This window comes from Accipiter gentilis, chromosome 11 (genome assembly GCF_929443795.1).
Source record: "Accipiter gentilis chromosome 11, bAccGen1.1, whole genome shotgun sequence".
Lineage (NCBI taxonomy): Eukaryota > Metazoa > Chordata > Aves > Accipitriformes > Accipitridae > Astur > Astur gentilis.
This window is the reverse complement of record NC_064890.1, coordinates 30887074-30901914: the sequence shown is the minus strand read 5'-3', so window position 1 is coordinate 30901914 and position 14841 is coordinate 30887074. Positions and strand designations below refer to the sequence as shown.

The 14841-nt window shown below is 34.9% G+C and overlaps 2 protein-coding genes across 4 annotated transcripts in view; one reads left to right on the top strand and one right to left on the bottom strand.

The window, feature by feature from the left end:
- Positions 1–4397, top strand: part of LRRN3 (leucine rich repeat neuronal 3) — a 36545-nt gene extending 32148 nt beyond the window's left edge. The window contains exon 2 of the mRNA XM_049814273.1: positions 1461–4397. Within this exon, the coding sequence (XP_049670230.1) occupies positions 1812–3938 (2127 nt within the window). The 5' untranslated portion in view covers positions 1461–1811 and the 3' untranslated portion in view covers positions 3939–4397. The remainder of the gene's footprint in view (positions 1–1460) is intronic.
- The window catches only part of IMMP2L (inner mitochondrial membrane peptidase subunit 2), a 474097-nt gene that overhangs the window by 268930 nt on the left and 190326 nt on the right, over positions 1–14841 (bottom strand). The window lies entirely within an intron of this gene.

Sequence of the window (14841 nt, the reverse complement as noted above, 5' to 3'; positions counted from 1 at the left end):
AAACAAATATAACACAAACAGTCGCCTCAAAGACTTGTCAAATGGATTTCATATAGGCCCAAAGCTCATGTCACTCAACATGGTCCAAACCTTTCCTCTGAGCTGATACAGAATGTCTATGTGGTCAATATGTCCAATCCTCCTGGGCCTGGAAAGGAAACCTAAAATCCAAATGCTTGACACTTGACTTTTGCAATTCCGTCTATCTATACCAGCAACACCTCAAAAGTTATTTATCAATGTCAATGAAGCATTGATCTTATCTTACAGTTTGTAAACAATGTCACCGTGAATTTTAACACTAGAGGCAAGGGGAGAAAGGGCATAAATGTGTACCATGACAGTCTTCTGAGACAAAGTCTGGTTAAAGTTAGCGTGAAGTCTCCATTCTGAAGTAAATGCAGCAGTTACTGTGTACTACTTCATACATGAAAACACAGAAGCTTTTGAATTATATGGCTTGGAACACAATGTACAGTCAAAGTAGGATTTTTTATTTTTTTTTATTTCTCTACAAAAAGCAAGTACACACAAAAAATCTGGAGAGGACTCAGTAGATGCTTCAAGATGCTAAGGTTTCAGCCTTTAGTATAATTTGGGACATGAAGACAACCTGCTGCTTTATAGCAAAATTCAGACTCTTGCAGAGCTACAGACCAAAGAACTAATTGCTAGTATAGATTTTTTTTTCCTTCTTATCACTCTACGGACACTTTTCCGTTATTATTATTCCGTGCAGTTGAAGTTATTGAAGCCAAAATAAGCAAGCCAGTAATTAGGCTGAATTTGCCAAGATGACAAGCTATTTATTATGAGGTACATACTTCTTTCTAATTATCGCTTTAAAGAAAAAAACAAGTTTTATTCCTAAACAGCAGCTACAAAAAGAACTAGAAAATGATAAAACCTGTGCATTATCAATTTTGTATATTTCTGTATAAATATCTCACAGGCTTGCCTAAGAATGTCATCATTAGGAATGTGTATTAATCCAACCGTTCCGTTTTCCTTTGATTACACATAAATTATGTTCTTTTTATTTATAAACTTCATGTTCAAAAGTTAAATATTCATGCTCTGTAGGATTTTGATCAGTGTTTACATTTTCAAAGCCAAGAGAACTCAGTCTGCTTCTAGTGATAACTGAGAGAGAAAAAAATATTTTAAAGGAACATAAAATATGTAGAAAAATCTCACTGATATATTTTGCTTAATACTTTGTGGATCTTCATCTTTCTGTAGAGCAATGCTCCACTGGATGTATGACAAGCTACAAGTCTGAAGATATATTACTATATTAACTTCATTTATGCTATCTGGATACCACTACAATACTCTAGGCACCACAGTCATTTTCTTTTCTTACTTGCAATAATTAACATTAGAGAGCAAAAGATGGCTAAATTAATTTATAACTTTATAGTTTCTTATACTAATTATTTCCTCTTCTTATATTTTAGGTCATCCTGTCATTCCTGCAAACACTAATCAATCATGGGATTTGAAGTTAATACTACTAAATAAATGAATTGCTTAATCTCCTATGACCATCTATACATACTTCATCTTCACAAAGCTTATCAATTTTATGTCATCAAGGACAGAGTGACCTTCATTTCCACAAAATGCCTCTTACTACTGGACAAGTTGGTTACAAATTTATCACTTACCCTCAGGAAGAAAGTCCTTCGCGATCATCATTTGACAAATGCAAGTGTGCGTTTTATCAATTGACCGGGTCATACTGAATTCCAAAACCATAACTGTGGAATACTAAAGGGTCTGTTACTTTCCTGAACATTTGAGCTAAGATGAAGGACATGCAACTCAAAATTAATTTTCTACTTGGCCTAGTTATCACTGCACTAGTACAAGCTGTAGAAAAAAAAGCAGACTGCCCAGAGTCATGTATATGTGAGATCAGACCATGGTTCACACCCAGGTCTGTGTATATGGAGGCTCCAACAGTGGACTGTAATGATTTAGGCCTTTTAACTTTTCCAGCCAGACTGCCTGCCGACACACAAGTTCTACTCCTACAGACTAACAATATTGCAAAAATTGAACATTCAGTAGACTTCCCAGTAAATTTAACTGGTCTAGATTTATCTCAGAACAATTTATCCTCAGTGACCAGTATTAATCTTAGAAAGATACCACAGTTGCTTTCAGTATACCTTGAAGAAAACAAACTTACTGAACTCCCTGAAGAATGTCTCTCTGGACTCTACAATTTACAGGAGCTTTATATTAATCATAATTTGCTTTCTGTGATTGCACCAGGAGCTTTCATAGGCCTCAGTAATCTTCTCAGACTTCATCTTAATTCAAATGGTCTGCAAATGATCAACAGGAAGTGGTTTGAAGCTACTCCTAATCTTGAAATTCTCATGATTGGAGAAAACCCAATAATCAGAATTGAAGATATGAACTTTAAGCCTCTTATCAATCTGCGCAGCTTAGTTTTAGCAGGCATAAATCTCACTGAAATACCAGATAATGCTTTGGTTGGGCTTGACAATTTAGAAAGCATCTCCTTTTATGACAACAGATTTGTAAGAGTGCCCCACATTGCTCTCCAAAAGGCTGCAAATCTTAAATTTCTGGATCTAAATAAGAATCCCATCAACAGAATACGACGAGGAGATTTTAGCAATATGCTGCACCTAAAAGAGTTAGGAATTAATAACATGCCTGAACTGATTTCTATAGATAGTCTTGCTGTTGATAATTTACCAGATTTAAGAAAAATAGAAGCTACCAATAACCCCAGATTATCATACATTCATCCAAACGCATTCTACAGACTTCCCAAGCTGGAATCGCTCATGCTCAACAGCAACGCGCTGAGTGCCCTGTACCGCAGCACCATAGAATCCTTGCCTAACCTCAAAGAAGTTAGTATACACAGCAATCCCATTCGATGTGATTGTGTCATCCGCTGGATTAACATGAATAAAACAAACATTCGCTTCATGGAGCCGGAGTCCCTGTTTTGTGTAGACCCTCCTGAGTTCCAAGGCCAGAATGTGCGACAGATACACTTCCGGGAAATGATGGAAATCTGTCTCCCCCTGATAGCTCCGGAAAGTTTTCCATCTACTCTGGACTTAAAAACCGGCAGCCATATTTCCTTACACTGCAGAGCAACGGCAGAACCAGAACCTGAAATCTACTGGATAACACCATCAGGGCACAAACTTTTGCCTAATACTATTTCTAATAAATACTACATTCATTCCGAAGGAACATTAGACATAAGTGACGTAACACAAAAAGAAAGTGGCTTATATACATGTATAGCAACGAATTTAGTTGGGGCAGACCTAAAGTCAGTCATGATTAAAGTGGACGGCTCTTTTCCTCAGGACAGCAATGGATCTTTGAATATTAAAATAAAAGATATAAAATCTAATTCTGTTTTGGTTTCATGGAAAGCAAGTTCTAAAATTCTGAAGTCCAGTGTTAGATGGACAGCCTTTCTGAAAGCTGAAAACTCTCAGGCTGCACAGAGCGCTCGAATACCATCTGATATAAAGGTATATAATCTTACACATCTAAATCCATCAACCGAATACAAAATTTGTATAGATATTCCCACTATCTATTCACAGAATAAGAAACAATGTGTCAACGTAACCACAAAAGGACTGGACTTGGCAGTGAAAGGCTATGAAAAAACCAACATAATAGGATTCCTTGCCTGCCTTGGTGCTCTTCTGGGAATCATCTCTGTGATATATCTCTACAGCTGCCTCTCACGAGAGATGAACTATGACGTTGGACACAGCTATCTAAAGAATTACCTGAAGAAACAATCCTTTTCACTCAATGAGCTTTATCCTCCTCTAATCAGTCTTTGGGACATCGGCAAAGAAAAAAGCACAGCAATGGAAGTAAAAGCAACTGTTATAGGTGTGCCAACCAATATGTCATAAATATGTCATTATATCACTTAATTTCTGAAATAAAAAGCACATGACTGCATTTGTGCTAAATAAAAAGGCAACAAGAAAAAGTATTTCTTTTAGGAACTAGATGCCTGGACTTTGCTGCTGCCGACAAATCGGAGTATATACTGACTCAGCATAAGAGAAGAATTTTAACTAACTGGCTTCTAAAGGTATTCTACCAACCAAATACAATTAACTTCATTTTCTAGAACTTTCATGGGACTTTTAAGTCTGGAATACAGTGCAAGTAGCCAAGAACATTTTCTGTATTTTTTTTTAATTATTATATAAAAGTAGTGGAACTGAGCAATACCTCCTCCTGTGCTGTATTACACACACTAGCCACGAGTTTTTGCAGTGAACAGATATACTAGGATTGACACATGGTGTAATGAATTGGACAAATTCTGTAGAGTAGACACAGTGAGTATGTGAATTTTTTTTATGAGGAAAATACATTTTTGATTAAAATCAAAAGAGTTTTTGGCTTGTTTGTTTCTACCAAAAAAAACAAAACAAAAAAAAACAACAACAACCACACAAAAAACCCCCCACAAACATTCTGGGAGCTCTTGTCTGACAATAAACAAACTAAAGTCTGATAAAATACCTCCTTACACATTCTCCTGTTAAAATGCCAATTTGAGCACATAGGATATTTTTGCTGGTTTTAGGCTGTATAACTGCAATAAACCACACAATGAATATTTTTATAAAGTACTTACTCATAATAATAACAACCATATTTTACACATTGCTTATTGTGGGAGGAAGAAGAGAGAAGGAGGGTGGGAAGGAGACATAAGACTGATAGAGGAATAGACTGTTAGCTACTAGTATCTTCAAGTTTTGAGCTGTTTTGGTATTTTCCCAGAAGCCTAAAAACTAAATGCAATGTTTAGACTCAGATAATATAAATCCAATATTTTGTCTTCAGTCAAAAGGGTAATTCAGTTATTATTAGTGTCTAAACTTTAGGCTGGCCATACAGGGAATTCAGATAGCTTGAACAGTTTAAATGACATTAAGGTTTTCTCTCTGAACCTGCACACTTCTGTTCAGCAATAATAATTGGCTAGTTTATAAACCTCCTCAGCTTTCACAATGTAACAAGCAATAAATGACTGACAGAAACATTATTAGTAGAAATGAAATGAAACAAAACAAAAAGAGAACAATGAATACCTGACTACTCATATTGAAGCTCAATTTCTCACAGGAGTAGGACCGGGCCCATAAGCAGCAAATGTGGACAAGAAGCTGCTGATCAGAATGTTGATTACAAACTAAACCAAATTCTGTTGGGATGGAAAAACTGACTACTCCTAAGCCCAGCAGAGAAAAGACAACTGACTAGTAAGACACCTGATATAAAGATGTGGTACCTCCTGACAAAGAAAGCAACAGTACATTTTTTATGTTATTTTGGTTCACATATATGAAAACAAACAGGAAGAATGAAGAAAAAAGTTATCATCACTGAATATTGTCCTTAATAAGTAAATATTTACAGAATGCATAAGTAGCTTGAATTACAAAGTAAAAACAGGAGTAACAAACATTTCTTGTAAGTCTTTAGTAGACTTTAACATTTTTTTAACTCTATAATAATATATGTGTTATCTTTCTAGACTTGGCTGAAGTAAACATTTCTGTGGAATTGCTGACAGAATTTTTGTAGGTAAAAAAAGAAGAGTTACTTCTTGCATTTAGACATTACCAGAAGAGTTACTTCTTGTATTTAGACATTGAACCTTTCCACTTATTTATAGTTTGCTGCATACTTTTGAAATATTATTGGCCACTTATATCATGAAAAAATAACTTCATTTTACCTAGTACTAATGAATAACTTGCTTTCATGTTAAAGATGTCCTTTTTTCCAGTTAAATCCCAGGATTTTTTAAATTAAGTAGAGGTAATTTTCAAAGTTGCTAAAGACAGAAAGAAGAACATGACCCTAATTTTAAACCACTGAAACGTAGGATATTCATAGAGCCGGTAAGTTTCACGGGAGAAGGAAGTTTACAAACCTGACGAATCGCTATCGCCCATAAAGGCCCATTGAAATTGGGCGGAGAAATGCGGCGATGGCGTGAGAGCTGTGTCAGCACCGCGGACAGCTCCCGGGGCCCCAGGACCGGGGATCCTTCCCCCAGCAGATACAGGGCTCGTCAGCAAGAACCTGCAGGTTTCTCTTGGATGTTTGCCTTTGGAATCAAGCTACATTTAGAACTGACAAGTCTTAGAGCTTAGAAATGAGAAACTAATTTTTTTTCAGGCAAAAACATCTCTGCACAATGTTATAAAACGGCACACGAATACAAATCTAATGGGGAGCGCTCATAAGAAGACTTTCCCCTCACAGAATAAGTACAGGCTTTGCTTGCCTTATTTAAGTATCTCATTAAAAGTTTTTGTTGACAGATAAAATGTATTTTTATATAGAATAATTCTCATACTAAACTTTTGAGAGCTGAAATTAACTAGATATATCTCACAAATAGTTGAACTATTCTACACTTTACTCTGATTATCAAATGAACATACCTTACATTTTAAGAAGTAATGGATTATCCTGTTGCTAATCGTTAAGATGTAAATGATTTCCTCTATATCCCCCAAAAGAGAAATATAACTGTATTTTCTTAAAGTAGCTTTGCCATCCTCCTCTCACATGCCCTTGATTAAGCCATTTTACAACTTTACACCTTCTGTTCTCTGAAAGTATCTCTGAGCTTTTGTTTTCAGCATACTAACAAGATGCATCTTTTGTAACTAACCATCGAGTAATATTCTTTATTTGTGAAAATATGCCTTCACTGCTATCACTCAAAAGTGAAACTTTAAGAAGTACCAGTAAAATGTCCATAAGAACAGGGTCAACAGTGTCTCTACAATAGGTTACAAGATCACAGAATTTTTAATGACTCATAGAATAAAACATTTGTGATTTGGTAGGGTTGCTTAACTGATGGGGTACAAAGAAGGAATACAACTGCAATAATGAGAACACGAATATCCCTTCAAAGGGTTCTCACTCTTACCAAAGGATCTGCAGAAAGAAATGCTTGCAGATTTAGATTAGAACTTGAAAAAGACAAACTTACTAGCCCATTCAAGTTAACACCAACATCTATTTATTCATAAACTTATACGTCAACAGCATTACAATTCTTCAGTATTCTACTAAGATTTTAAATACCTTTAAATTGAAACTTGACATGTTTCTAACAGAAACATAAGTTTAGTGATATTTTTTGATCAAATTCTATTTACTGAAATAAGAACATGTTAAAGGCAAAAAGCATGTTGCAGGTGAGGCTGTTTAAACCCACTTAAATTAGATTTCAACATGTTTATTGATTAATGAATGGTTGTTTGATCCTTCTATTATATACACTTGTGTGTGTGTGAAGTACTTGTTCTATTAGCAACATGTTAGCCTGTCTGCAGACCTTTATTTCAGCATAAGTGTAGTCCATTATGTTATCTACTATACAAAAGTAGTACCTTGTAGAACACATAGCAATGCTTTCAATGGCAGTACTGTGAACCACCTACTATCCATATAAACATAATATCTTTAACACATACTCAGAAACATCTCCATGATATTAGCCTAACAAATCTCTAAAAAGATTCATTATTTCTCCATGACCAAAGATGTTCTTCATGTTAAAATCCCCACAGATGCTACAGGTGAGCAGTGGGATTCTTGTGTAGCTGTGTGTAAAAATGGAGAGCTGTTCCATCCACAGATATACTACTCTACAAACCTGAGGGTCCTTAGGAAGTAACAAAACCACCTTTTAGCTTTAATAGCTTAGTGTATATTTAACTTACATCACTTCACAGGCATATGCCAAAAAAATCTAACAACAATTATTTCAACAAAGTAGAATCTGTTAAAAAAGTATAGGAAGAACTTCCTAATAGTGGTATAGTAAACTTACTAATAATCTCTTCATTTACAGGGAGGTTGGTTTTTTCCACACAAGGCATAGGGAAATTTTTCTGTCTTTTATTAATTGGGATGTTTACTGTATTTAATGGAGATAGGAACTGACAATGAACTATATTTAATTTCCTCAGAAACAGAGAAAAGCATTGCTACACACCTGTGTTTCCATTTATTTAATAGTTTTCTCTCAGGAATCCAATGCATTAAAAGCAGTACTCACTGATTATTCAAGCCAGAAAATAGTAGCTCAGAAATAGATTAACTTTATCTTGGCATTTGACAGCAAACCTCCTTCTGAAACATGCTACTAATGAAAGAGAGAAGGCAAACATGAGTGTTTGAAATGTCTGGCTAGGCAATACTGAAAATGTAAGACTGAAAAGACTTTTTAATTCAATCTTTTAATTCAGTTACCTTACTTCTTTCTATGAGCTACTAGACTGAAAAGTAGTGTTCTATTCATAAAAAGATTAAGCATTTATTTCTTGGTGAAACTTTTACAAAAATCAATTCCAATATTCCATCAGAAAACACAGCCAAATGTTAAGTTACGTTTAAGTTTCTGGTTTAGCTACAATGATGTGAAATCATAACTCCAAATAGTAGCTAAAAAACTTAGATGAAAGATCACAGAATAAACGTTGATTTACATCCTCAAAGGAAATTTTCATTTCCAAAATTCATTAATAAAATCCATTCTGCTTCTGTAACCTTAAGCAGTGACCTCAAGATAACTTTAAAAAGAAATGGAGAATCTTCCCTCAGTCTTATGCTGGCCAGTAATAGAAGAGACACAATGACCAACAATAATCTTATAAAATATTCTTTGTTATCTGAAAACAGAAGAGACATTTCAGAAAAAGGTTTCCATTTAATCTAGAAAATAAGTTCACATACCAGACAGTACCAGAAGAATTGAGGTTTAGAGAGAAAAATGAGAAGTATCACTGTCAGACTTAAGGAAAAAAAACAATTCTTATTAATGAACTGAATGGAGTAAAACCAGAGTGGAGGGTGTGGCACTGACAAGACAAAAAACTTTACATAGCGGAAAGCATACAGTAAGTATGAAAAGTTCAGTATGAAAACTACAGAAGACATTTTGAAGGACATAGTTAAATGGAATACAGAAGATAGCCATTGAACACAAAGCACTAGAGACAAACCAAAGAAAATGTGAAAATGTGCTTGGAAACAGATTAACAATTGCATGCAGATTTTTAGAGGTAAGAAACAAGATGACTAGAAACATATCCAGAGTAAAAAATTACTGGTGTTCCCTACTGAAGATCATGAGACTTCATCACAACATAACTTACAGAAAGACATCTTGAATAAAATTGCTGGGGAAGTGACAGATACAAGTGACCTTTTTACAGCACCTTTGGGTCCCACGAGCAACAGTAGAAAGATGCTGGAATAAGCTGCTAGGTAGGGAAAAAAATATATGCGTCTTTCTGGAATACTGGTTGACCTTCCAAACCAATTGTTTTGGTAGTTCAGTTCATTGTCATACCAAATGTGTAATTTGAATAGCTTCCAGTTTAATACCATTGGAAATAATGGGAACCATCTTCTCAGGAAAAGGTTAAATAGATACTCAGGGGAAAAGCTAAGCTACAACAGAAAAAGTGAAGGATTATCAAAACAAGAGAAAGATTACCTAAACATTCAGTAAACACAAAATCAAGACACTGAGAACAAAAATCAACCTAGATGCCCAAGTCTGTGAAGATAAAAAAAACCCAACAACCAAACATCATTTACCCATATGACAACTCTAGAAGTTGGATACTAAACAAGAGAATCGCAATTACTGATTTATATGGATAAATTCAATTTGAGTTACTACTGAAACTTTGCAAGATTTGCATGGTTCGAATATTAAAATACACGACGATAACCCATCTAGTGAGAACTGTGCTTTGAAACTGAGAACTGAGCTATTCACTTCAGGTTCAATAAAAATTGTGCAGGAGTTGAGTCCTCTTCAATGTTTGTATTATAGGGCAGTGTGAAAGGAATATAATGTATCAGATTAAATTCTGTCCATGATTAGCTGCACTTCAGTATTCTGAGACAAAATGTACAAGCATCATTTGTAAATAGCATAAGCATACAGTAGAACTAGTAATGAATAATGAAAACTGACCCTATGATATGTGACTGACTATGGTTATGTTACTGTTTTGGTTGCATTAAGTAGTGTTTCACTTCTATAGCCATGGTTTTCAAAAAGAGATATAAGGTTAAGCTAATTGGACAACATGTTTAAAAGACTTGTTATTTTGAACACTCAAGAAAAAACTTTAAATAAAAATAGTGTACATCTACCTACTTGACTACAATATCCTCAGAGAGATATAAAGCTGTAGTTACATTGAAGTGCCTTCCCATTTTCAATTTTAAAAATGAAGTGGACTGACCTTCAAAGAAGCCAACTGTAAAAGAAAGACTGCAAATGATCATAAATTTGGACTATTTTCTTCAAATAATGGACAAATCACTGTTGTTTTTAGCTGCTTAAGAAATTATGAACAATTGTCAAAGCTACCAAACATGTATGAAACAAAAACTATGACCGTGTAATTTTTATTTCTAAGAATTACAACTACAAAAATCGTGGTTTTTTCATTTAATTAATGCCAAGAAAATAATACCAATATCTTTTTTCATAAAAACCTATGAAAAGTCTATACACTTTACAGCTAGTTATACTATTTATTATTTGGCTAACCATTTAAGTAACCTGTAAACTGTGATGATTAATGACAAAAAAAGCTGTAACAAGACACAAATATCCAGTTTCATTTTGAAAGCTTTTGGGTGCATCCCTCCTGACTTTCAGTTGTTGCTCCAAAGGACACATGTCCTCCTAGCTCTCGTACGTCTTGTCAACCCTATATGTACATCTCTGGAATCCCAGGGCATCAAAAAAAGAACTCTAGATGTGTATATTTAGGAACGTAACTATGAAAGAACAAATCACATACAGAAAGAAATTCCATTATATTCCAGAGAAAATTAGGTATTTGATAGGAACTGATTTTTACCTAAAATGTTGTTTTACAGTTAATGAAGCTCATTCCTGTTTAGAAAAAAGGGGGGAGGGGGAGAGGGAGAAAGTTCCAGTGTTCTCGCAACATTAAAATGGGTTTATATGATTTCTTTAGACATTTAGGAAGAAAACCTTCCATTTTCATTTACCAAATTACGGTGACAGGACAAATACAAGTATTTACACAACATGAATTAATAAAAAACCTGAAATGAAATGCTGATATGAAATGTTGACATTCTTGTAGAACATTTGATATTCACTGAACCAATAATTTCAGATTTTAAAAAGTTCCATTGGAAAATGTTTAATTCTTTCTAAAGCTCATCCCACAAAGACATTCAAGTATAATGCTCATACCACAAAGACATTCAAGGCTATAAATCAACAGTCTTGAAAGAAACTGAATCTTTTATTAAGTCATTCCTCCCTTCAGACATAGCTGAAAACTAGAAATTAAATTCCTCTGGCAGCTAAAAAATGCTTTTTACAAATCTCTCTCACTTGCTTATTTTTTTCTCGTCCCTCAGCTTCAATTATTTTTAGACGTTTTTTCCCAAAGACCTTCTCTTTGCCTTGATGCAAATACTCTGTTCCTCCCCCTTCCATGATCCCTGTGGGTCCTTTGCTTATTTCTTGCTACTGTTGCCAGACTGTCACATCATTTCCAACACTGCCAGTAAGGACAGATGTGGTCTGACTTAATAAAAAAAAATTATCAAGCAAACATCATATTTGGAGGCAAAATATTTGAACAGCAAAATATAAATATTAAAGAAAGACCTGGAATACTTAAAGAAAACCCTGGTGTAAAACTAATCAGCTAATGAGAAGAAGTACCTTTCAAGGAAACAAAGCATGAAAATGTAATGACATTCAGATGAAAATAATAACAATAACATGGGAGTAAGATAAAGCTGAAAGGGCAGGCAATTTGGGCAGATGGCCTATTCTGATCCTAAAATAGCTGATGATCTTTTTAACATTACAGTTTGGAAGAGTGGAAAACAACTCCATCTGCCTTACCCTTACGTAGCTATTGTTCGTTATTTGTGTTGATGACAATTTCACGCTGTGCTCCAAATAGTCATAATGCTTTTGGGAATCACAAAGCTACATGCTGTATGTACTCAGGTGTGGAGAGCAATTTAGAATAAATGGCCAAAAGAACAAGATATTAAATACCGTAATAATTGTAGCTTCTTGATCCAAGACCACTTACATTCATAGTTCTACAAAATATACCCCCCTGACATGGAAATTTGGGATTTCCCTCACAAGTTGAATACACTGATTCTCTCCTACCTATTCAAAAGTATACAGTCACATAACACCTCAATCACAAACCAGTATTTCCTTTAGTAGGAATTTTCTACTAAAATAGAGAACGAAAAGCAAGGAAAGTATATGGAAAAATACTTCCATACTGAAATAACTTCTTAGAAGAATGTAACAGCCATGTAAATAATCATATTGTTCCTTCCAAGAATTACCCATTAAAAAGACTACCAAAGTCTACAGATTATTGAGTTCTAAGCACTACTCTGAATACAGGACTGTTCTCATTGCGTGTTCTCGCTAGAGCTCAAGTAAAAACAGAAGTGCTGAGGACAGCTGTACGTAGAGGAGTTAGTCTTCCGTAGCTCAGTGCTAAATTAAGGGTCAAGGAAGGCTATAGCTCCTGTCCTAGATACTGCTTTCTGCTTCAAAATGTCCACACATGAGACAAAACTACTTTCCAAGCCATCCTCATGAAATATACTGGTTGATTCCTTTTGACAGTCCAACCCAACTTTACTCCTCATCTCCATATGTCTTGCAGATCTACTCTCTTTCCCAGGACCAATGCAGGGATAGGATCCCTCCATGACATTGGCATAATATATCACCCTGAGACTGCCTGTCAGTACTTGCACAGTGTGGATTTGATCAGACAACACTGTTGCTAGCCAGATAGACAGCTCTCAGGTTCACACAGATAAGGAAGCAAACATGAAGAGTCCCACGTTAATAAGGTATTCATCGGTGATCCCTTCAGTTCAGACTATTGCTACAGATGTAAAAGAAAATAAGAATTAGACTCCTACAGAAGCATGCACTTATTTCACTCTCCAGCACTTAAGATGACCTGAGAGCTGGGTGCCAGAACAAGGGCCAGTAGGGCAATAAGAGTCTCTTCTAGCAATAGAAGACAGAAGGCAAGAAAGAAATCGAGATGCAAAGCTGAACCTCTTTATGTTCTTTTCTAAGGTATACACTCACTAAATATGGCTTCTAGTGGCGTCACAACAGTGAAAGAATTACCTTGTTCGCCTTTTTAAGCCTAACAGTTACACCACCTGGATCACTAGACCTTGAAGGATAGACAAATAAATGGGAAGATTCTCTCTGCAAGACAAAAAAGAAGCAAGGCATGCCCAAACTGAGGTGTGCAACAGCATGGACAACACAAAACCGAGTAGAAATTGAATGCTGCTTTTCAAGCTAACTGAATAATTAGGAAACGCAAAAACAAATCTCAAAGCTTTCCTGATAATTAATTAGCTGTGCTTCAGAACCTCAACAGAGAAGAAGGATCATGCTCCTTTTAAAAGTAGAATAATCATGGGGTTTGCAGTAGTCAAAGACAGACAAACTTCAAAGAGAAATATCTAATACTAATTTTGAAAAAGCAGTGATGATAGCCTTCATCTATACACCATTTCTTCCAGTCCAGACCTAGATTGTATATAGAAAGCATTTTAGCATTCATATACTACAGTTTACAGGTCAAAGAGTTTACAGGTTTGTCATTTAGCATGTGAGCACAAGTCAGATTCCTTGAGATGGCTGTTGGGAATAACATTTGAGGGCAGAACATTGTCATAAATTCTTATTTTTCTGGTATAAAATTGTACTCTGTGCTGTTAACATTTATAATGTCTTTTTGTTTCTGTCTCTAGCATGAATTTCAGCTAAATTTAAAAACATACAGCTGAATATTTCATGGCACCAAAGAAACTGCGTTACTGTCTGAAGACTACTGAAGACAGCTAAAAGACAATGCTTTACATAACGGTGGAATGATTTTATAGACACAGAACCATACGATGAAAATCATCTATTCCTATATATCCTAACATTTAAATGGAAGATAAAAGGGCTACAAATAGAGTTCGAATTATCACTTTTTAAATGAAGTGCAAAATGTCCAATAACGACACAAGATAAAACCCACCCATTTAAACTTAGTCTCACTATAGTAAAGCAACTACCATCATTAAACGACAGGTAATCACCTATGTCTTTCTTTACATATCAGGTAATAAAAGGATTAAATTAAATCAAACTGTTGCTATCAATTCTACTCTCTTAGATTAATTCAGTCTTACCTTAACATTTACTAAAAAATGGAATAGGTGAATATATATCACTTAGATAGCTATTTAAAAAATGCATTTTTGTCCAGTTAGCCAGACTATCGTGTAAATGGCAATACAATGATAGCTTCTGAGAAAAATTAAGTTATATAAATACATCTTATATTACTTTGACTCGACACACTAAAATGCAGTCATATACATTTTACCAATTCACTACTGGTTTTGTGCTTTACAAAAATTAGAGTGTTTACCAATCTTAAGTGTTAAAGTCTTATATAAGTTATTTCATAAATGCTCTGCAGGTATTCATGAGAGGTACATGCCATTTTAGCAAACTAAGTGCCATATTGAATATTCATGTGCCACACAATATATTCCAAAATATGAAGCAATACTTTCTTTTAAAATACCTGCACAAGTTCGCCTACCTATACCTAAATTATATAACACATGCACACCACTATCTCAATTCCATTTCTTCCACAGCCACAAAAGAGGATTTCA